Source organism: Pan paniscus, chromosome 8 (genome assembly GCF_029289425.2).
Source record: "Pan paniscus chromosome 8, NHGRI_mPanPan1-v2.0_pri, whole genome shotgun sequence".
NCBI lineage: Eukaryota > Metazoa > Chordata > Mammalia > Primates > Hominidae > Pan > Pan paniscus.
In genome coordinates this window covers 24,702,393-24,724,440 of record NC_073257.2, presented here as the reverse complement: position 1 = coordinate 24,724,440, position 22,048 = coordinate 24,702,393, and the positions used below count along the sequence as shown (strand labels likewise).

Here is a 22,048-nt window from a genome sequence, read left to right as displayed (position 1 = left end):
CTGTTCCAAGTGCCTGACCCTCTTTTGTCAGTCAGAGGCTCTGCTTATGATGTGGGCTCCTGCATCTTGTATTTGGTTGAGTATTGTTGATATTAACAATATTCATCTTTTATCATGGAGAGACCTAGCCAACATACAATTTCTTGTTAGGATTTTTTGCTTCACTTTGCAGCCTCAGCAGATGGCCGGGATTCGGGTACGGTGATTGAGTAATGAGCCTCAGTGCCAACTGCAGAACCAGGCTTTTGAGTTCATAGTTTAACTTCTGGAATCTAAACTCCCACTTAACTCTTTATGCAGCTGTTGTTACTAATACTGGCATACTGAAGTTGGTGAAAAATTAATCACTTCCTCCCTTTCTGTAGAGGGCTGTACTTGCTGCCTAACCCCAAAATTAGTTTATTTTGGTGTTTGTTTTTTCATTTTTTACATAGGATCTCACTATGTTTCCTAGGGTCATCACGAATTCCTCAGCTCAAGCGATCCTCCCACCTCAGCCTCCACAAGTAGCCGGGACTATAGACACATGCAGTGCATGGCACTGGCCCCCAAAACTACCTCATATCACAACAGTAATTTGTGCCATGCCAGTTAGCTTTGTGTGCTTTGTTGGCCTGCAGTTTTGGGGGCAGAGATCCAGCCAAATCTGTGTGTGGCCTTAGAAATGTGTTCGCAAATCATCATTATATGTGGAGTTGTTTTGGGAGTTTTGTGGTGGTGGTGGTTTTTCCTTTGTGGTTTTTTTTGTTTTGTTTTGTTTTGTTTTTGTTTTTGAGACGCAGTCTTGCTCTGTCGCCTAGGCTGGAGTGCAGTGGCGCAATCTTGGCTCACTGCAAGCTCCACCTCCCGGGTTCATGCCATTCTCCTGCCTCAGCCTCCTGAGTAGCCCGGACTACAGGCGCCTGCCACCACGCCTGGCTAATTTTTTTGTATTTTTAGTAGAGATGGGGTTTCACCATGTTAACCAGGATGGTCTCGATCTCCTGACCTCGTGATCCACCCGCCTCGGCCTCCCAAAGTGCTGGGATTATAGGCATGAGCCACTGTGCCCGGCCTTTCCTTTGTTTTTTAAAGGAGAAAGTGGAGGAGGAGCTTGAGAACCACAGAGCTCGCCATACACTCAGAATTTCTCACCCTTGCCCCGGTGTCTCTGCCTTTGTTCATGTGGTGTCTTCTAGTTGGAATGCTTTCCCTGCACTCTTGGTCTCTAAACCATGTCTTCACATCAAACTATCTTTTCAAAATCTTGGCTGGGCGTGGTGGCTCACCCCTGTAATCCCAGTGCTGTGGGAGGCCGAGGTGGGTGGATCACTTGAGGTCAGGAGTTCGAAACCAGCCTGGCCAATATGGTGAAACCCCCGTCTCTACTAAAAATGCAAAAATCAGCCGGGTGTGGTGGTACAGGCCTGTAATCCCAGCTGTTCAGGAGGCTGAGGCAGGAGAATTGCTTCAACCTGGGACGTGGAGGTTGCAGTGAGCCGAGATCACGCCATTGCACTCCAGCCTGGGTGTTGCAGCGAGATTCAGTCTCAAAAAAAAAAAAAAAAAAAAAGGCTTTATCATTTTCCTCACTGCCTCCCAAGTGGATGTGTGTGTCCCTCCTTTAAAACATCCTGGTATGGTGGTGTCTCTGAGGCGGATCTTTGCCCCAGATGTGCTTGCTAAACTGTAACGTGCTCAAGGGCAAGCATAGTGGTCAGTGTGCACTGAGTATATACACAGACGTTTCCACTGCTGGTGCTCTCGAAGCTAGTTAGAGACTTCTGCCTGCCACTGTGCAAGACGTCTAAAAATCTTACAGCATTTCCCCTCACTAGTGTTTGTTTTATGCTCTGGAGAATTACACATCCAACACATCCTAGACCTTCAGTGTTCAAACTGAACTGAGTTAAAACGATTTATGAGAATTAAAACAGCTTGTGACTTTAAAGACTAAGGACAATCATAAATGAAATTGTAGAACACTCGCCGGCGCGGTGGCTCACGCCTGTAATCCCAGCACTTTGTGAGGCCGAGGCGGGCGGATCACGAGGTCAGGAGATCGAGACCATCCTGACTAACACGGTGAAACCCCGTCTCTCCTAAAAATAAAAAAAGTAGCCAGGCATGGTGGCAGGTACCTGTAATCCCAGCTACTTGGGAGGCTGAGGCAGGAGAATGGCATGAACCCGGGAGGCGGAGCTTGCAGTGAGCGGAGATCGCGCCACTGCACTCCAGCCTGGGCGACAAAGCAAGACTCTGTCTCAAAAAAAAAAAAAAATTGTAGAACACTCAACAGCGTGTACATGTATCTTTTTCATACCATACACATATTGGCAATATGCAAATTACCTTAAATTCTAACTAATGAAGTGGATAAAATTTATATCAAAGTTTGCTTTTAAATCTTGAAATAGCGTTGAGTCAGTTAAGGCAAACTCCGTTGCAGTGGTGGAGACGCTGGCTTACAAAGCATGGAATTTAAAGCTCATTTCTCGTTCTTTCTGCAGCATGTTGCTGGTAGTGACTGGCCCCCGAATGGCACTATTTGGCTTCTGCTTTTGAAATGGTGCTAAAAACAACATTCCTTTTCTGTTTCTAAAAATTTCTGAGGTACTTTTACAGTCCTTCTGAAATGTTTGGGAATCTCATAGTAAAGAATATGCTTTTGAAATAGCTCATTTTTGTCATTCACGGAATCAGTGGATTGCTGCACAATACTGTTTCCCTTTGAGGCTGATTGCATTCCAAAGAAATACTCTCTTTTAGCTGCCAGGCACGGTGGTTCACGCCTGTAATCCCAGCACTTTGGGAGGCTGAGGCAGGTGGATCACCTGAGGTCAGGAGTTCGAGGCCAGCCTGCCCAACATGGCGAAACCCCATCTCTACTAAAAATGTAAAAATTAGCTGGGCGCAGTGGTAGGAGCCTGTAATCCCAGGTACTCGGGAGGCTGAGGCAGGAGAATCGCTTGAATCCGTGAGGCAGAGGTTGCAATGAGCCGAGATCATGCCTTTGCACTCCAGCCGGGCGACAAGAGCGAAACTCCATCTCAAAAAAAAAAAGTTTACCTAATAAATTATCATCTATGGTACTTTCAAAGGAATAAGTGCCTGTTTTCTTAGTAGGGCTGCAGGTTTCAATATGCTAATGTCTGTCTCTAAATATTTAAACTTCTACGTGGTTTACTTCCTTATTGCTTTCAGGTCTCCATTCAGAAGTCACCAAATTAAACAGGCCTTGCCTGATCACTCCGTGTAGATTACTCTTCCCATCTTCCCCACACTTCTCATCCTTTTTAATCTTTCTTCATGAAACGCTGAGTCACTTGACATAAATTTTGTGTTCTTCCTCACTGTTTTTCCTTTCTCCTCACTGGAAAATGAGGTCCAGGGGAGTGAGGGTCTTTGTCCCTCTCACCACCACTTTTTTTTTTTTTTTTTTTAGATGGCGTCTTGCTCTGTCACCAGGCTGCAGTGCAGTGGCACGATCTCAGCTCACTGCAACCTCCATCTCCTGGGTTCAAGCCATTCTCCTCCCTCAGCCTTCCCTGTAGTTGGGGCTACAGGCGCACCCCACCACGTCCAGCTAATTTTTGTATTTTTAGTAGAGACAGGGTTTCACCATGTTGGCCAGGATGGTCTCCATCTCTTGACCTCGTGATCCACCCGCCCTGGCCTCCCAAAGTGCTGGGATTGTAGGCGTGAGGCGTGAGCCACCGCGCCCGGCCTCACCGCCACTTTCCTAAAACATCATCTCACCTTTCACAGGTTGGCCACAAGGGTTACCTATGATAGTCAATCAGATATTTGATTTGTAAAGGCACTTTATGAATATTCATACAGTTGGTTTTGTTATTGATTGTATTTTAGAATAGGGAAGCTTGCTGTCTTGGGGACAAATTGAAGATCAGATGGGTAGTATGATCACTTTGGGTCCCAGAAGAAACAAAGAGCAGACTCACTTTTTCCTTTAGGACAGTTGGGAAGAGAGTTGATGCTGGGTGGGCTGTATTTTCTTTGAAGCCGAAGTTAGGTGGGGTAGGTTAGAGAACCATGGAACATAAGAGTGCAGTGGTGTGATCTCGGCTCTCTGCAACCCCCAACTCCTGGGTCCAAGTGACCCTCCTGCCTCAGCTTCCTGAGTAGTGGGACTACAGGTGCCCACCACCATGCCCGGCTAATTTTTTTATTTTTTATTTTTGTGGAGACAGGGTTTTGCCATGTTACCCAGGCTGGTCTCAGACTCTTGGTCTCCCAAAGGGCTAGGATTCCAGGTGTGAGCCACTGTGCCTGGTCCAAGTAACAGTTCTTAAAAGAAACAACAGAGAAAACACAGGGGAGGAAATTATCAGTGAAGTCGTTCAAGAAAAAAATTCCCTGTAAAGAAGCATAGTAAGAAGTTTCCAGATTGAAAGGACCCACTTGACTTCCCGGTACAATAACATCGACATGAAAGTGACTAACTACAAGCTTCCAGAGGAGGAAGACAGGTCACATGGCAAAAAGATCAAGAATAAGAATAGCTTTGGACTTCTCAACAGCAGCACCAGAAGTAAGACAACTAAGCAATGCCTTAAGTTTCATAGACAACTGGCTTTGGGTCTATAATTCTATATACAGCTGAATTAACAACCATGTGTGGGTAAGAAAAAAAGACTTTGACCTTCGGACAGGCAAGGTCCGAAAATGAAGGAATAAAGAAAGAGGAAATAATAATATACAATAAATGGGATAAGGGCCTACTCTTTTCATAACAGAACTTGTAGTACTACTCGATCCTTTCTCTGCAACTATGACTTTGATACATGCTGAAACTTAAAAGTAAGTGGGGAGGTGGGTCCAGTGGCTCATGCCTGTAATCCCAGCACTTTGGGACACCGAGGCAGGAGGAGGATCGCTTGAGCCCGGGAGTCTGAGACCAGCCTGTGAAACATAGTGAGACCCCACCTCTACCAAAAGTTTAAAACATTAGTTGGCTGTGGTAGCATGCACCTGTAATCCCAGCTACTCAGGAGGCTGAGATGCGAGGAGCACGTGAGCTTGGGAGGTAGAGGCTACAGTGAGCCATGATTTCGCCACTGCACTCCAACCTGTGCAACAGAGTGAGATCTTACATCTCAAAAAATAAGTAAGTTTAGGTGTAACAGATGGATAAAAGACTAAGAGGTGGGCATGGAGAGTGGTAAATAATCTTTCTTCTGTCTTCCCTTGGAAAGAGTTTAAGATTCGGAGTCAGAAAAATCAGGCTGGGCGCGGTAGCTCACGCCTGTAATCCCAGCACTTTGGGAGGCCAAGGAGGGCAGATCACTTGATGTCAGGAGGTTGAGACCAGCATGGCCAACGTGGTGAAACCCTGTCTCTACTAAAAATATAAAAATTAGCCAGGCCTGGTGACGTACGCCTGTAATCCCAGCTACTCGGGAGGCTGAGGCACGAGGATCACTTGAACCCAGGAGGCGGAGGTTGCAGTGAGCTGAGATCGCGCCATTGCACTCCAGCCTGGGCAACAGAGTGAGACTCTCTCAAAAAAAACAAAAAAGAAAAAAAAAAAAGAAAAATCTGATGAAGAAGGGTGGCCTCTAAGTGCCTAGAACAGGCATGGCAGGAGCTTGGCTGGTGTGGCTGAGGGTGACTGGGACTGCTGTCACTTCCTTCCTGGCTAATCCCCGGGCCTCCCTGTTCACATTTCCACCTGCGGCAGTTCCCTCACATACTGAGACAGGCAGCGTTGATGGTAGATGAATTTTTTGCCGTTTAAGTACTTTGACTAGTGTCCTGTGGACGAATGTTTAATTCAGAAAAATAATTTTAGCCTGAACAAATCTCATTATCTTGCAGGGTGAACTTCTCACCTGAGGGCTGTAAAGACTCGTTTGAAAATGGAGAGCCAAGAACCAACGGAATCTTCTCAGAATGGCAAACAGTATATCATTTCAGAGGAGGTATAACTTGTTTTTCACTTTCCTTTCCCTCCCCCACATAAATCTGAGTTTAGCAGAAATATATAGACTGTTGTTACAATGGTGGTCTTTCATTCTTGAAGACAGTTGTAAAGATTTTTCGTACTCCTTTTTTTGGGCTCGGGCACATTTTGCTCTTGTGTGGGAGGAGTAGTGTGTCTCTCTGTGTATTAGTGAAATTGAGACTCTAGGAGATTTGGGCTCTTAACAGAAAAATTCTTAATCCTTCCTATGTTTCCCTAGATAGAAGAAGAAAGAATATATGCATTTGCGGACTCAGATATTTCATATGTAGTTGTCACAACTTGGCTGTTGATGGCCTAACCTGAGTGTTTAAGAACAATAAAAACCTACGTTGTTAATTGTAGTCTAAATTCCAGTGAATTCTAGAACCAATGTATGTCTCTGTGTTATTCAATTTAGCTTTAAAAGTCTCTTCCTGCAGGAACCATTGCAGTGGATAAATTTTAAATCCTTCATCTTGGAACTCTGATCTTGACACCTTTCTGGAATTCCTTTTGGTTTAAAATCTTTCCATGTTGTCTGTGAACAGATCTGCTGAAAATGATTAGGTTGCTGCTGGCAAGAAGTGAAAGATAGGATAGTAGGAGAAAGGCTACTGCTTTATACGCAGTGACGCTTTCCTCTCAGTTCAGTATAGTGCCGTAGGTAAGTTAGTCTCCAACACCAGAACTCCCCAGTGTCTAGGCAGAACGAACCTGGGGTGTCCATCTGTGGTTGGGTGGGAAACCCACGTGTCATGACAGGAGATCCAATCCCGGACCTTGTTTCCCCACAGTCCGCCTTCCTGTGTCATCACTGACAGGAAAAATACCAGTGTCTAGAAATGGCCATTTCTACATATGAAACTCACCTGTGTGGTATGCCCCCAGGTCAGGGGACAGACCATCAGGAGCGTCCCAGGACACCCTCACCCCATGTGCTCCCTTCCAGTTACCTCCATGCCCCACCCCTTCCCCCAGCCCCCAGGAGTTTTTAGACTGTCATTTCTTTTCACCTGTTACTACTACCACCAAGAAATTTCAAAAAGAAGCAGAAGTGCCCTTTAAAAAAACAACCCTGAATACCTACCTACTCTGAACTGAAAAACGTGCCCACAGATTATTGGGAAGGAAACATGATTATTGGGAGTCTGGGGAAGGACAGAGGAAATGTGAAAGAAAAACCCTTTTAGATAAAAACAACTTGGTTTGAAAGTTTCCCAACTTATTATCTGATATCCTTTTAGTTAATTTCAGAAGGAAAATGGGTCAAGCTTGAAAAAACAACGTACATGGATCCTACTGGTAAAACTAGGTAAACTTTTTTTTTTTCTTACAAAATGTTCGTTATTTGGGTTCTCAGGTTATCTGTTGAGTGTTTTGCATAAACTTTGATGTTTTCTTTTTTGTAAACTCTGTTTTAAATAATCTAATTTAGCTGTTTTTCTAGTGTTAGGATGTTTGGATCATTTATAGTTGCTGAATAAAATTGGGTTGTAAATGTGTTACAATAACTAATCAGAAAACTATTTTAATACCATTCTCCCTAAGTAGACAAGTGTAGAGCTAAAACTTTTGGGCCAAACCTAATTTAAGCTGATAAGGTGACAGAATAATTAACAGTACATGTTGCTTCCTTCTAGTAAAATCTGTTTTTAATTTCTAAATTAGAAGAAATAAAGAGAAAACAACAACATTGCTAATTTTGAGGTACCTGCCTGCCTCATGGAAATGCAAATTGGGAAAAAAACATTTTGTACACCCTATTTCATAATATGTGTCAGTAGCCCTAAAGATACTGTACCCTTTGACCGAGTAATCCCAGTTTTAACAAAGTGTTAAGGGCCAGGTGTGTTGGCTCACGCCTGTAATTCCAGCACTTTGGGAGGCCAAGGGTGGGGGCCGGGGCGGGGGGCATCGGTTGAGGTCAGGAGTTCAAGACCAGCCTAGGCAACATGGCGAAACCCCATCTCTGCTAAAAATACAAAAAATAGCTGGGCCTGGTGGCCCTGTAATCCCAGCTACTTGGGAGGCTGAGGCAGGAGAATTGCTTGAACCCGGGAGGCGGAAGTTGCAGTGAGCTGAGATCACACCACAGCACTCCAGCCTGGGTGACAGAGTGAGACTCTGTCTCAAAAAAACAAAAACAACAACAACAAAAAGAAAGTATTAAGTAAATTAGTATTCAGAATTAAATTTATGTATAGAAAATGTTCACCAAAATTTTAAAAGAAAAACTGAAAGCAACCTAAATATCTTAAAAATAGGAAATGAATTGTTATAGTGTATTCCCTTGGCAAAATCTCTGCAGCCGTCTAAAAAGCAGATTCTGAAGACAACCTAGCAATATGGGAAAAGCTCCTAAGTTGATAACAAAGTAGAAAAGTATGTATATGCTTTTCAAACTCTGCCAAATAACGTGTAAGAAAAAGCCGGTAGGAAAATTATAGCAAAATGGGAAAAAAGCTGTGTGGTTAACCTTTTTTCTTTTCCTTTCCAGATTTTTGCATAGCAATCTTTTGATATTATAAACTATAAGAAGAAAATACTATGAAAATTAATTTTTTACTTAGTGAAATTTAAATGGAGTACAACAGAATGAGGATGAAATTTAGTAACCAGATCATGTGATAAAAATTCATCAATATGAAAACTCCATTTGCAAAGTGATCCAATAAGAGTACATGATTTCTTTGTGATGAAATAGATCGTCAAGATGCAAATACATGGGCTTGCCAGTCATCTGAACAACTGTGATTATATCTACTAAACTAGCAAAGCCCTTAGTAAGGCCTAACGTGGGAGAGCTGTGGGAAACATGTTAGGAGATAGATAGCACTGCTGAATTAAAACCCAGCAGTAAGAAAGCTAAGTACAGTATGATCCATCGACCATGAAAGACTGTAACTCTTCACTTAAGATGCCAAGTGAGTTTGATATGGAAAACTAAATGTACAAAATAAGTAGGGCCCAAACCCGATACAGAAATGTGGCAAGGCCCAAGTCTTAGGGAGCACCATATGTTCAAATGTATTTATATTTGTGAAACTATAGAGAGGTTGGAACCCAATGTATAGTGATACAGTTTGATTCTCTTTTGCCTGTCAAATTAAGTTTATAACACAAAACGTAGCCCTCAACTCTAATGAGTCTAAACATGTGTTTGAGGCCAAGCGCAGTGGCTCACGCCTGTAATCCCATTACTTTGGGAGGCCAAGGTGGGTGGATCACTTGAGGTCAAGAGTTCGAGACCAGCCTGGCCAACATTGTGAAACCCCGTCTCTACTAAAAATACAAAAATTAGCCCAGCGTGGTGGCAGGCGCCTGTAATCCCAGCTACCCCGGAGGCTGAGACAGGATAATTGCTTGAGCCCGGGAGGAGGTGGTTGCAGTGAGCCGAGACTGCACCACTGTACTCCAGCCTGGGCGACAGAGCGAGACTCCGTCTCAAAAAATAAAAATAAAATAAAAAGATGTGTTCGCGCCAGCTCATCTCTTCGCCTGACTGGTCTTCTGCCCTTTCTGCATTTCCTAATCAGGGATGTACATCAGAATCATATGGGGACTTTTCTGAAAATACGACGAAATCTCACTTCAGAATATCTGTTTCAGTAGATTGGGAGTAGGCTCTAAAATCCACCAAACTACCATATTTATAGCATGGTCATGTCCATTCTTCCATACATAGGGTTTTTTTCCTGGCCTCTGAAGAGGACTTATGTAAAGCACTAATATTTTATACCAGAATGTCACCCTTTGAAGAATGAGTCTTTGTACTTTCCAGTATGCCACGATGTATAATTTATAGGATGTGTTATCTCTGACCTGATATAAAAGCCTGTGCAGCCCTAATCTGAAAATCTGAAATTCAAAATGCTGCAAAATCCAAAACCTTTTCATTGCCAACATGATGCCCCATCTGGAGAATTCCACACCTGACTCTGTGTGACAGGCTGCAGTCAGAACACAAGCATACAACACAGGCATTCAGTGTCCCCCCAGGGGAAAAGGAACCCTCCCCTTCAGCTCAGCTATATCCTTCTTTTTTTTTTTTTTTTCCCCCGAGACAGAGTCTTGTTCTGTTGCCCAGGCTAGAGTGCAATGGTGTGGTCTCAGCTCACTGCAACCTCTACCTCCCTGGTTCTAGCAATTCTATCTCAGCCACTCGAGTAGCTGGGACTAGAGGTGCATGCCACTGGGCCTGGCTGATTTTTGCATTTTTAGTAGAGGCAGTGTTGTTGGCCAGGATGGTCTAAAACTCCTGACCTCAGGTGATCCACCCACCTTGGCCTCCCAAAGTGCTAGGACTACAGTCATGAGCCACCGCATCCGGCCATATCCTTTTTTTTTTTAATTTATTTAATTTTTATTTTTTTAGTAGAGACAGAGTCTCACTATGTTGCCCAGGCTGGTCTCGAACCCCTGAACTCAAGCAGTCCTCCTACCTTGGCCTCCCAAAGTGCTGGGGTTTCAGGCGTGAGCCACCACACCCGGCCCGATATATCCTTTGCACGCACACGGCGACTTCCCTCCGCAGGCACTCCCACAGAGGGTCATGAAATGGCATGTGTGCAGGCCGGATGCCCAGCAGCAGTTCCCCACAACACCCTACACAGGGCTGAGACCTATGTGCATGACTCATTGTGGGGTTCTTTGGCTTACTTCCTGCTCTGTGGGGTAAAGATACTGTTCAAAATGTCAAAAAGGCCTGCATGACACCCAGAGGGTAAGGCAAATATTTCAAAATCTGAAAAACCAAACTCTGAAACACTTCCGGCCCCTCGTTTCGGGTAAGGAATACTCAACCTGTACAGCTGTCACTTGGTGTCTGTCGGGGTTGGTTCCAGGACCCCCTGCAGATACCAAACAAAATCCACAGATGCTGAAGTCCCTGATATGAAAATGCAGATACTCAGTATGTATTTGCCTCTAACCTATGCACATCCTCCCACGCACTTCATCTCTAGAGTAATCACAGCACCTAATACAATGCAAATGCTGTGTCAACAGTCGTACTCTATTGTTTAGGGAATAATGGCAAGAAAAAGTGTGGACGTGTTCAGTATAGATGCAATTTTTTTCCTAAATATTTTCAGTGGGTGGTTGGTTGAATCCATGAATGCGGAACCCACGGATATGGAGGGCCGAGTCTAAGAGATAAAATAGCAGCTAGTGAATCCTATGTTCCACCGTCTCATTCATGAAAGGGGATGTGGGGTTAATTTTAGAAATATAAAAATATTCCAGTAGTGTTGTGTCTATTGACATTCAAGACAGTGCCGAAGTCACCCTCTGACCCTCCCGCCTCTTGTGTTGGTGAACTAGAGGGAGGAAGGCCAACAGGCTTTCCCATAACAAAGGAGACTAGGAATAGGATGATCTCACTGGAAGCAGAATCCTAAAGCTAGAAGAGGTTTTGGAGAAAACATACTCATTCCTGCTTTTTACAAAGGAGGGAAGAGCCTCAGGGAGGCTGGAGCTCTGGGCTTAGCTGGTGGGCAAGTAGAGACGAAGAGCTGACTTCCAGTCAGCTGTGCATCTCACAGGCCCTTTGAAGTTGTTGGAGCTCTCACTGGGCAATCTTATTCCAAGATTTCTTATCAATGCGTTTCTGTTTTATTGCTGGTGATTTATGGCTCGTTACTGCTTGTTTCCTTCACCTTAACCACGATAATGATGCTCCTCTTTTTGTTTCCCTTATTCCTAGTGTTTGGGATGGGACCTTCAGTGCTTTTCCCAGCACTGTCTTCTTCAGTCTTTAGGACTAACCTTAGGAGGCAGCAGAGAGAGCTATGCCAAAAGGTGTTCATCTCTTGCAATCTGTATGATTTACTTACCAGCATTGCTTGTTGGTCAGCTCCTTGCTACTAACAGGAATGTTGGGCTGCTGTGAGTTGTCATAGAAGTCTGTTTGATTTTCCTGTGTTCATTTTGACATATTTGGCCTTCGGAATTTGGGTACAATGCTGAAAGACCTACAATTTCCAGACAGTCTTTTTGTTTTGTTTTTTAAAAAGCAAATTAAATATTTGAACAGTTTTAATGAAAATATGACAAGGTCCAAATTTTAAGGACAGCCGGATAGGAAGCATGAGCAGGAGGGTTCCGAGGAGGATATCTTGCAGCTCTTACTATCGAGATGCAGGTGGTAACTCCTTTTTATCCCAAGCCGCAGAGCCACCCACATGTTTCACTTCCTTTAAAAGAGATCCTAAAATTGTTTGCTTCTCCACTCTGGTCTCTTACCACTGCTTTTTTCTGTTGTAGGGAGAAGAGAGTGAAGGGAGAATGTTCCTTTTATGCCTCGCCCCTTTAAACTGCATAATTGTGTCAGTAACTGGGTTTCCTGTACAACTGTGCCCCATGTTCCAAGGCCAGAAAGTAGAATAGCACAGATGTTACCCAAAAGCTGAGTTGGGTAACAGTCAGAAACCAATAGCTAACCAGGAATAAAGCCATACAAGAGAGCAGGACTGTGCTGTTACTCAGCCCACTTTTTCTAGATAAGATCTCACACATGCAAAGTAGGGCACTTGCCTACATTTAATAATTCTTCCATTAAATGGGAAGGTTCTACCTTCTTAAATTGTGTGTTTTAGGTCACATATTTTAAAAATCAAAATGATATGAAAGTCTCAATAGTTCACGTTGTCCATAGTAGCTTTTGTTCCTAGAGACGGGGTGAGTCTTTTCCTATGGCTTCATTTGCATTACCTGCTTATTAATCTGTCACTGGCTGTGCTCCTTGCCCAGAGACATAGGATCCAAACTAAAGTTTTCTGAGAAAGCGGCAGCTCACATGCTTAGCAGGCTTTCTGTTTCGGGGGCACCCAGAAGGTGAGGTGTAGGGTGGCAAGAGTTTTCGTTGTTAATTTTCAGAAGCTATAGGAAAGCAGAATTAGCTTCTTTAATGCAGACGTTTATTGCTGTGGTCTTCTTGACCAGTATCATGAGTACATTTGCATGCATTGCATTTAAGAAGTTCTGGTCGTACAGAGAAAACCTAAGAAAATTCTCTTCTTTAGCACTAATGACTTTTTTTTCTTCTCTGCCTGAACAGAACTTGGGAATCAGTGAAACGTACAACCAGGAAAGAGCAGACTGCGGATGGTAGGAGTGCAAACCTATTCCAACCCTTTAGAAAGGAAGTTAGCACTTGTGATCGTAAGAGGGTTTTCAATGGAACCAAGTTAACTTCTATTAGGATGTTGTGTCTTTAAATCTCCGCTTAGGTTTTGCCATACTGTGTAACGAAATTAAGCTTTCTTTATAAGTAACTTCTGGCTTCTGTTATCTAAGCCCAAAACAGTGTTTTTGAGGGGAAGTTGTTCTAATGTTTATAACTAAATGTAAATCAATATAGTTTGAAGCCACACCTGTGTCTAGACGTGTTATGACTTCTAGAAGTCCTTGTGTCCTGTTGGAAGGATCTAGATGAGAGGCTTTAGTTTGGAAAGTTACTTGGCACACCTTCATGCTTATGGACCACTTGCTTTACAGGTTGATGAGGACACGGAATTAATTGGGCAAAGCCTATTCCATTCACCCTCCCCTCCAGACATGAATGCCTTGACTGCAAAGAGCCTACAAACAATCCTGAGAATCACTATGGTCGAGGGGAAGTTGGGCACTAGGCTTTTCTTATTTTTCCATTTAGTTTTGGTTTCCATTTTTGCTGGAAGCAAACAGTAGCCGTGCTGCTGCTGCTGGCTTCACAGATAGGAAGCTGTGGGGAGCCAGGGGACCCTCCTGGGTGCTTTGTGTTTTCTGAAACCCAGTCGTTTTTGTTTTTCTTAGGTTTTAATGAAGGCCAAGTAACTTGAGAGGAAAGGTCTTTTACCCTAAAACTGGAAAATCAGTCGTGCTAGCATTTATTGCAGACAGTGGAACTTACTTGATTTCTTGCTCAAAGTTGACCCAGGAGCACAGGGATGGCTGTGGCCTCACCAGTGGTAGGGCTGCCACACGCTGGAAAGTGGTTCTGTGGAAGGTCAGTGTAGTCAGAAACCTTACATCCTTGACCCTGTAGGAAATGTTTCGTTTTAGTTCCGATTTTAGTTTTAAGAAACTGTGACAATTAAACAGCCTTTTTGTTTAAAAAAGAAAGTGTAAACAACATGGAAGTGATGATTTTTAATTACATTTTTAAAATAGCTTCCAATATTAACTGCCAGTATTGTAGATTAAAACGGAGTTTCTTAAAGTCTGGGGTTTTCATTAGCTTGCTCTAAACAATGTGCTGGCATTGCTGACCTCTCATTAGGGATTTCCTTGGTTCCATTTCCTGGTGACAGGTGTCGCGGTCATCCCTGTGCTGCAGAGAACACTTCACTATGAGTGTATCGTTCTGGTGAAACAGTTCCGACCACCAATGGGGGGCTACTGCATAGAGTTCCCTGCAGGTGAGTCACTCAACATCGAATTGCTTCTTAGGGATGTTGGCCTGAACCAGGGTAAAGCCTGAGAACTGCAAAGCTCAGCTCTGCAGTTTTTAATCTGTCCTTGCGGTTTTAAGTAAAACTAAACCATTTCGTAGCGAGGCTCCTCCAGGCCCCCAGGACACCCCAACAACCCTCTGAACCCGTGAAGGCGACACAAGGCCACCTCGCACCCATCCCAACCTCCTCTTGGCAATGCTGCCTCCAGCCTTTTTTGTTTGTTTTTGTTTTGTTTTGTGAGATGGAGTCTCGCTCTATCACCCAGGCTGGAGTGCAGTGGCACGATCTCGGCTCACTGCAACCTCCGCCTCCTGGGTTCAAGCAATTCTCCTGCTTCAGCCTCCCGAGTGGCTGGGTCTACAGGCACCCGCCACCACGCCCGGCTAATTTTTTGTATTTTTAGTAGAGACAGGGTTTCACCGTGTTGGCCAGGATGGTCTCGATCTCCTGACCTTGTGATCTGCCTGCCTTGGCCTCGCAAAGTGTTGGGATTACAGGCGTGAGCCGTTGCACCCTGCCGTCTCCAGCCTTTTGAGTAATTGCCCTTCCCCTTCTCAGCTTATTTGATTGTTTGTCATTAGCCATCTGCTAATGGAAATTTCCAATGATAAGTAGGCCAGGCTTTTTTTTTTTTTTTTTTGAGATGGAGTCTCATTCTGTCGCCCAGGCTGGAGTGCGGTGGCATGATCTCGGCTCACTGCAAACTCCGCCTCCTGGGTTCAAGCGATTCTCCTGCCTCGGCCTCCCGAGTAGCTGGGATTACAGGCATGTGTCACCACACCTGGCTAATATTTGTATTTTTTGTAGAGACAGGGTTTCACTGTGTTGCCCAGGCTGATCTCAAACTCCTGACCTCAGGTGATCCACCCACCTTGGCCCCCCAAAGTGTTGGAATTACAGGTGTGAGCCACCACGCCCAGCCTAGGCCAGGCTCTTAACCCCAAGAAATGTGAATGGAGAAGACGGTTTGCTCTGCTGTGCGGAAACAGGCCAAGGAGACTCTTCATTTCAACTAGAATATTTTTCTTGCACAGTAATTAAAGCTCTCCAAAATTTATTGCCCTATATTATTGTAGGACTTTATTGGATTGTTCCCATCTAAAGAGATTAAATCTCATCTATTTGTTATTAGTGGTATACGTTTTATTATTATTATTTGAGACGGAGTCCTGCTCTGTTGCCCAGGCTGGAGTGCAGTGGCACGATCTCAGCTCACTGCAGCCTCCACCTCCCGGGTTCAAGTGTTTCTCCCGCCTCAGCTTCCTGAGTAGCTGGGATTATAGGCATGAGCCACCACACCCGGCTAATTTTTGTATTTTTAGTAGAGATGGGCTCTCACCATGTTCAGCAGATTGGTCTCGAACTCCTGACCTCAGGTGATCCACCCACCTTGGCCTCTCAAAGTGCTGGGATTACAGGCCTAAACTACCACACCCAGCCAAAGTTTTATATTTTAAAAGGCTAGCTGCTGGTAACACATGGTTAACAACTATCATTTTTCTCATTTCCTCACCATTTTACTGAAGGCTATTTAATTACCTTTTTTTAAATTTTTTTATTTTTTGAAATAGAGTTTTGCTCTTGTTGCCCAGGCTGGAGTGCAATGGCAGGATCTCAGCTCACTGCAACCTCTGCCTCCCGGGTTCAAGTGATTCTCCTGCCTCAGCCTCCCGAGTAGCTGGGATTACAGGCATGTGCCATCACACCTGGCTAATTTTGTATTCTCAGTAGAGACGGGGTTTCTCCATGTTGGTCAGGCTGGCCTCGGCCTCCCAAAGTGCTGGGATTACAGGCGTGAGCCACCACGCCTGGCCAGGCTATTTAATTACTTGTAATACTAACGTGAATAAATTCTTCTCTCACTTTTTCTTTTTTCTCTGAGATGGGGTCTCTGTTGCTGAGGCTGGTGTGCTCCGGCACCATCACAGCCCATTGCAGCCTCAACCTCCCCAGGCTGAGGTGATCCTCCCACCTCATTTTTCGTATTTTTTGTAGAGATGGGGTTTTGCCATGTTGCCCAGGCTGATCTCTAACTCCTTGGCTCAAGTGATCTGCCCGCCTTAGCTTCCCAAAGTGCTAAGATTACAGGTGTGAGCCGCCATGCCTGGGCTGTTTTTTTGAGACTATGTCTAGCTCTGTTGCCCATGTTGGAGTGCAGTGGCACAATCACAGCTCACTGCAGCCTTGACCTTCTGGGCTCAAGTGATCCTCCTGCCTTGGCTTCCTGGGTAGCTGGGTCTGCAGGCATGCATCACCGCATTCGATTTTTAAATTTTGTGTAGAGATGGGGTTTTGCTTTGTCACCCAGGCTGGCCCCAAACTCCTGGCCCCAAGCGATCCTCCTGCCTCAGCCTCCCAAAGTGTTGGGATTACAGGCATGAGCCACCACACCCAGCCTGAGTTTTTCATTATTTTATTTTATTTTTTTATTTTTTGAGACGGAGTTTCGCTTTTGTTGCCCAAGCTAGAGTGCAGTGGCACAATTTCAGCTCACTGCAACCTCCGCCTAACAGGGTCAAGCGATTCTCCTGCCTCAGCCTCCCGAGTAGCTGGATTACAGGTGCGCACCACCACACCTGGCTAATTTTTTGTATTTTTAGTGGAGACAGGGTTTCACCATGTTGGCCAGGCTGGTCTCGAACCCCTGACGTCAGGTGATCCGCCCACCTCGGCCTCCCAAAGTGTTGGGATTACAGGTGTGGGCCGCCACGCCCAGCCTTATTATATTTTTTAATTCCTTTCAGGAAAAAGAGTCTGCGTTGCTGCTCCCTTCCTCTTCCTTGGCCTCTCTGTTCACTCCTCACAGTGGCCATGGGAGTCCCCTAATGGCCACCAGTTTGCTCCTTTCTGGCCTTTCATTCCCGGGCCTCGGTGTTTTACTGTGAGGGAGGAAGACAAGACAGGTGATGCTGTCAGCATCCTACGTGTGAGGAAGCAGAATATGAGCAGGCTTCCTGTGCTGCAGCCACACAGCAAGCTCCCAAGCCTAAGCCAGTTGGTCACCACCAAGTCACATCTCCTCACAGATGCTGCCCGTGCTGTGCAGAGCAGCGTGGAGATGGTCGTGAAGGCTCATGATGGATCTGGGTCTGAATAGGACGACTGGATGATGCCTTCAGAACCTGATTCATCTGCTCAGAGTTTTATTCTTTCGCCTTTTTGTTTCTATAAAAATTCCAAGCTGGGCACAGTGGTTCATGCCTGTAATCCCAGCACTTTGGGAGGCTGAGGCGGGTGAATCACTTGAGGCCAGGAGTTCGAAAGCAGCCTGGCCAACATGGTGAGACTAAATACAAATTAGCCTCTACTACAAATACAAAAATTAGCCGGGCATGGTGGTGTGTACCTGTGGTCCCAGCTACTCAGGAGGCTGAGGCAGGAGAATCGTTTAAACCCAGGAGGCAGAGGTTGCAGTAAGCCAAGATCACACCACTGCACTCCAGCCTGGGCAACAGTGTGAGACTCCATCTTCCAAAAAAAAAAGAAAAAAAAAAAAAGAGTTCCAATCCTCAGGTTTCTCTGTAAGACCACTTTTCACAGTGCTCCGATTCTTCTAGCGTAACGCAGCAGCAGGTGTGTTACAAGAATGAGGGGTTCAGCTGGGCGCAGTGGCTCACACCTGTAATCCCAGCACTTTGGGAGGCTGACGTGGGTGGATCATGAGGTCAAGAATTCAAGACCAGCCTGGCTAAGATGGTGAAACCCCATCTCTACTAAAAATACAAAAAATTAGCTGGGCGTGGTGGCACGCGCCTGTAATCCCAGCTACTCCGGAGGCTGAAGCAGAGAATTGCTTAAACCTGGACGGGTGGAGGTTGCAGTGGGCCGAGATCGCGCCACTGCACTCCAGCCTGGGCGACAGAGTGAGACTCCATCTCAAAAAAAAAAAAGGAGGGTTTAAAGAACCGGATTTCCCGCTCCCATCACACCAATGATTTGGACTTGCAGGTCTCATAGATGATGGTGAAACCCCAGAGGCAGCTGCTCTCCGGGAGCTTGAAGAAGAAACTGGCTACAAAGGGGACGTTGCCGAATGTTCTCCAGGTTGGTATTGCTTGAAAATTCACCAAGTGATGGATTCCTCCATCTGGGAAGGGATTGATTATTTGGGTGTTCTTTACGCTCAGAATTCACTGAAGAGAAATCACAGATTAGTACTGGTCACCAAGTGTAAGGGAATCTCCCCTCCCAGGAGGAAACTGGAGCCAGAAGGGCCTGAAGTTGGGGGAGAATTAATGAAATTAAATTGCCTTTTGGCTGGATGTGGTGGCTCATGCCTGTAATCCCAGCACTTTGGGAGGCCGAGGCAGGTGGATCACCTGAGGTCAGGAGTTCGAGACCAGCCTGACCAACATGGTGAAACCCATCTCTACTAAAAATATAAAAATTAGCCGGGTGGCGCACACCTGTGATCCCAGCTACTCGGGAGGCTGAGGCAGGAGAATTGAACCCAGGAGGCAGAGGTTGCAGTGAGCCAAGATCACGCCAGTGCACTCCATCCTGGGCAATAAGAGCAAAGTGAAACTCTGTCTCAAAAAATCAATTGCCTTTAGGAATTTCCTACCCCCTGAGTTTTATTGCTCACCCGTCTCATGCATGTGCTACCCTCATCACTGGAAGATTTTTTTGAGTTTGATGTGGTGAAGGGATTTTACGACTTGACAGTACCATCTAACCCCGCAGACCTAGCAAGCTTGACTCGAGAGCTCTGGGGAGAGTGTGAGTGCCCAGATGCTTTGCAGCCTGCAGATCTGCCTACCAAATGTGAGAACTAGTTTTCCCGCATCACCTCCACATCAATGCTGAGCTGCGGGACGCATCTTCTTCCTAAGACCGTAGTGAAACAAATGCCAAAGGGACTGACGCATCTGACTGTCCCTTCTCTCCACAGCGGTCTGTATGGACCCAGGCTTGTCAAACTGTACTATACACATCGTGACAGTCACCATTAACGGAGATGATGCCGAAAACGCAAGGCCGAAGCCAAAGCCAGGTATGTGTGTGTCGGCTGTGATGAAGGTGGTGTGGTTGCATTACGTGTCTTGGAACTTGCTGCTAGTTTGATTTATTAAAAGAATGTAGTCTTTCATGGAAAGAATCGGTCTTTCAAATAGACTTCATCAGTATTCTTGTCTCTCTTCCTAATCATGTATTTTAGCATTTTTCTTTTGCCACTTCATTCATCTTTATGCTTTCTTTGTAAAAAAATGTTAAATGACATATTTCCCTGTTTTCTATATGAAGTGTATTCCCACTTAGTAATATGAGCTGCAGGCTTAAGTAGTAAACAGTGAGAAACTTAAATCACCCTGGTTTCTGTCTTCATGTATATTTTAAGAATGGCCTAAGTTCCCCTGTAGTCCCAGCTGCTCTGGAAGGTGAGGCAGGAGGATCACTTAAGCCCAGGAGTTGGAGGAGCTATGATGGTGCCACTCTGTGACAGAATGAGACCATGTCTCTCTTAAAAAAAAAAAAAATGGCCTAAGTAATTGTTAACGGGCAGCAGATTATTCACTATTTCTCTTTGCTCTATAATATTTCTTAGCAACTTTGGATTCAAAAGCTGTGATGTCTCTGTCAATTCCGTGTTGTCTCTCCCTTCCTTTTAAAGGGGGTATTTATATGTGCACCACAGTACATCAGTATCAGTGATATTCTTTAACTTCTTACCCTCTTCAGTTGTTCATATTTATGTTTCAGTATCCCACTGCAACTAATTTTAAGTCTTATTTTTTGCCGGGCGTGGTGGTTCATGCCTGTAATCCCAGCACTTTGGAAGGTTGAGGTGGGTGGATCACTTGAGGTCAGGAGCTCGAGATCAGCCTGGCCAACATGGTGAAACCCTGACTCTACTAAAAATACAAAAATTAGCCAGGCGTGGTGGTGCGCACCTGTAATCCCAGCTACTCAGGAAGCTGAGACACAAGAATCACTTGAACCCAGGAGGCGGAGGTTGCAGTGAGTCAAGATCACTCCACTGCACTCCAGCCCGGGCAACAGAGTGAGACCCTGTCTCCAAAAAATAAATAAATAAATAAATAAATAAATAAATCTTAATTTTTGAACTGCACATATACATATGAGACACTGTGGAAAAGTCTGGCAGTTCCTCAGCATATTAGATACAGAATTATTATACGATCTGGCATTTCATCTCCTAAGTCTACACCCAGAAGAAGTGAAACAGGGACTTAGATACTTGCGTGCCTGTGTTCATGGCCGCCTCTGTGGAAACAAGCCAGCAGATGAATGCATCCACAAAGTGTGGTATACACACACACGCACACGCTGAAACATGCGATAACATGATGGGCAAGTACTCTGATTCTACGTATCTGCGTGCCCAGAATAGACAAACTGATAGAGGAAGACAGTAGAGTAAGCGCTACTAGGGATGGGGAATTAGTGTTGAGTGGATCCCGAGTTTCTGTTGGGTGTCATGAAAAGTTCTGGAGATGGATACTGGTGGTGGTTGTGCACCTTTCTGAATGTTATTTAATGCTACTGAATTGTACCTTCATAGTGGTTAAAATGGTAAGTTTTTATATGTTCTGTATATTTTACATAATACGCAGATTCGTATCTATAAAAATATACATACTATCGAATATGCTTTAAATTTTGCTACTTAACATTATGTGGAGAACAATAACTTCATACTGCTTGAGTTTGACAATGTATATAAATTAAGTTAGCAGAGACTCAGGTTTCTGTGAAATTCTCAAAGCCTTTTTGACGCCTCTTGAATAAAAGTCTTCCGATGTTACCACTCCAGGCCTTGCTGAAATGTTTTCCTTCTGTTTATTTCCAGGGGATGGAGGTATGTTCTGCAACTCCTGGTGGCCGAGCGTGTATGGCTTAGTGTAGTGGTGATGGCTGCAGACATTTTGGGTTGTTTTGGTAGGCTCTTGACGTTAGCTTTGTTTTCACTTGCACTTTGTCTGTTTAGAGTTTGTGGAAGTCATTTCTTTACCCAAGAATGACCTGCTGCAGAGACTCGATGGTAAGCATTCTCCAGACCGCCACCCAGTTTCTCCAGTTCTCCCTGTCCCCATCCCAGCAAACTGGGTACTAAATATAACTCCATTTCTTTATCTTTTTTGTATCACTAAAGTCAAATGCCTAGCAACTTGTAAAACTGCAGGTGACCACTACTAATTTTCCTTTCTGGGTGGCACAGAGTTTGAAAATAAGAGCAAAGCATTCTGGGTCAAGTGCAAACTTTTGGTAGAGGCTTTTTCTCCTACAGAACGGCCCAGATGACATTCCTGCTGAGTAGCCAAAACGATTCTACACTTTAAACCTTCAGTCCATAGCAATGCAAAGGTGTGGGTAGATAAGCTGCTAGCTTTTCCTCAAGTATGCTAGTATGAGGGATGGTCCTTTGTGGAGGCTGTATGTTCAAGGAGAAATTGATGATGCTCCTTCAACAAATACTTGAGGTATTTCCTGTATACTCCGTGTGATATGCTTTTCACATAATAAACCAAACCAGCTGTGTGGCCCTTAGAAATCACTGGTCATGTAGATGCATTGTATAATTCTTGGCCACCCATCTTTTAGGGACTTTGTAAACAGTAAGTAAGCTTATGGGGAGAAAAGTCCTTTGATAAAACCACGAGAGGAGATACTGTATGGAGACGAGGAGATACTGTATGGAGACACATCA

At 44.7% G+C, this 22,048-nt stretch overlaps 1 protein-coding gene across 2 annotated transcripts in view; it reads left to right on the top strand.

Moving 5' to 3' along the window:
- The window catches only part of NUDT5 (nudix hydrolase 5), a 28,268-nt gene that overhangs the window by 3,755 nt on the left and 2,465 nt on the right, over positions 1-22,048 (top strand). Inside the window, exons 2-9 of one of the 2 annotated variants that reach the window (XM_003827817.5) lie at positions 5,818-5,921; positions 7,189-7,256; positions 13,002-13,051; positions 14,236-14,343; positions 18,328-18,423; positions 19,271-19,372; positions 21,191-21,199; positions 21,329-21,382. In XM_003827817.5, coding sequence (XP_003827865.1) covers positions 5,859-5,921; positions 7,189-7,256; positions 13,002-13,051; positions 14,236-14,343; positions 18,328-18,423; positions 19,271-19,372; positions 21,191-21,199; positions 21,329-21,382 — 550 coding nt within the window. In that variant the 5' untranslated portion in view covers positions 5,818-5,858. Of the gene's footprint in view, positions 1-5,817; positions 5,922-7,188; positions 7,257-13,001; positions 13,052-14,235; positions 14,344-18,327; positions 18,424-19,270; positions 19,381-21,190; positions 21,200-21,328; positions 21,383-22,048 lie in introns of both variants that reach the window. The other variant, XM_063607635.1, reaches the window with a different exon arrangement.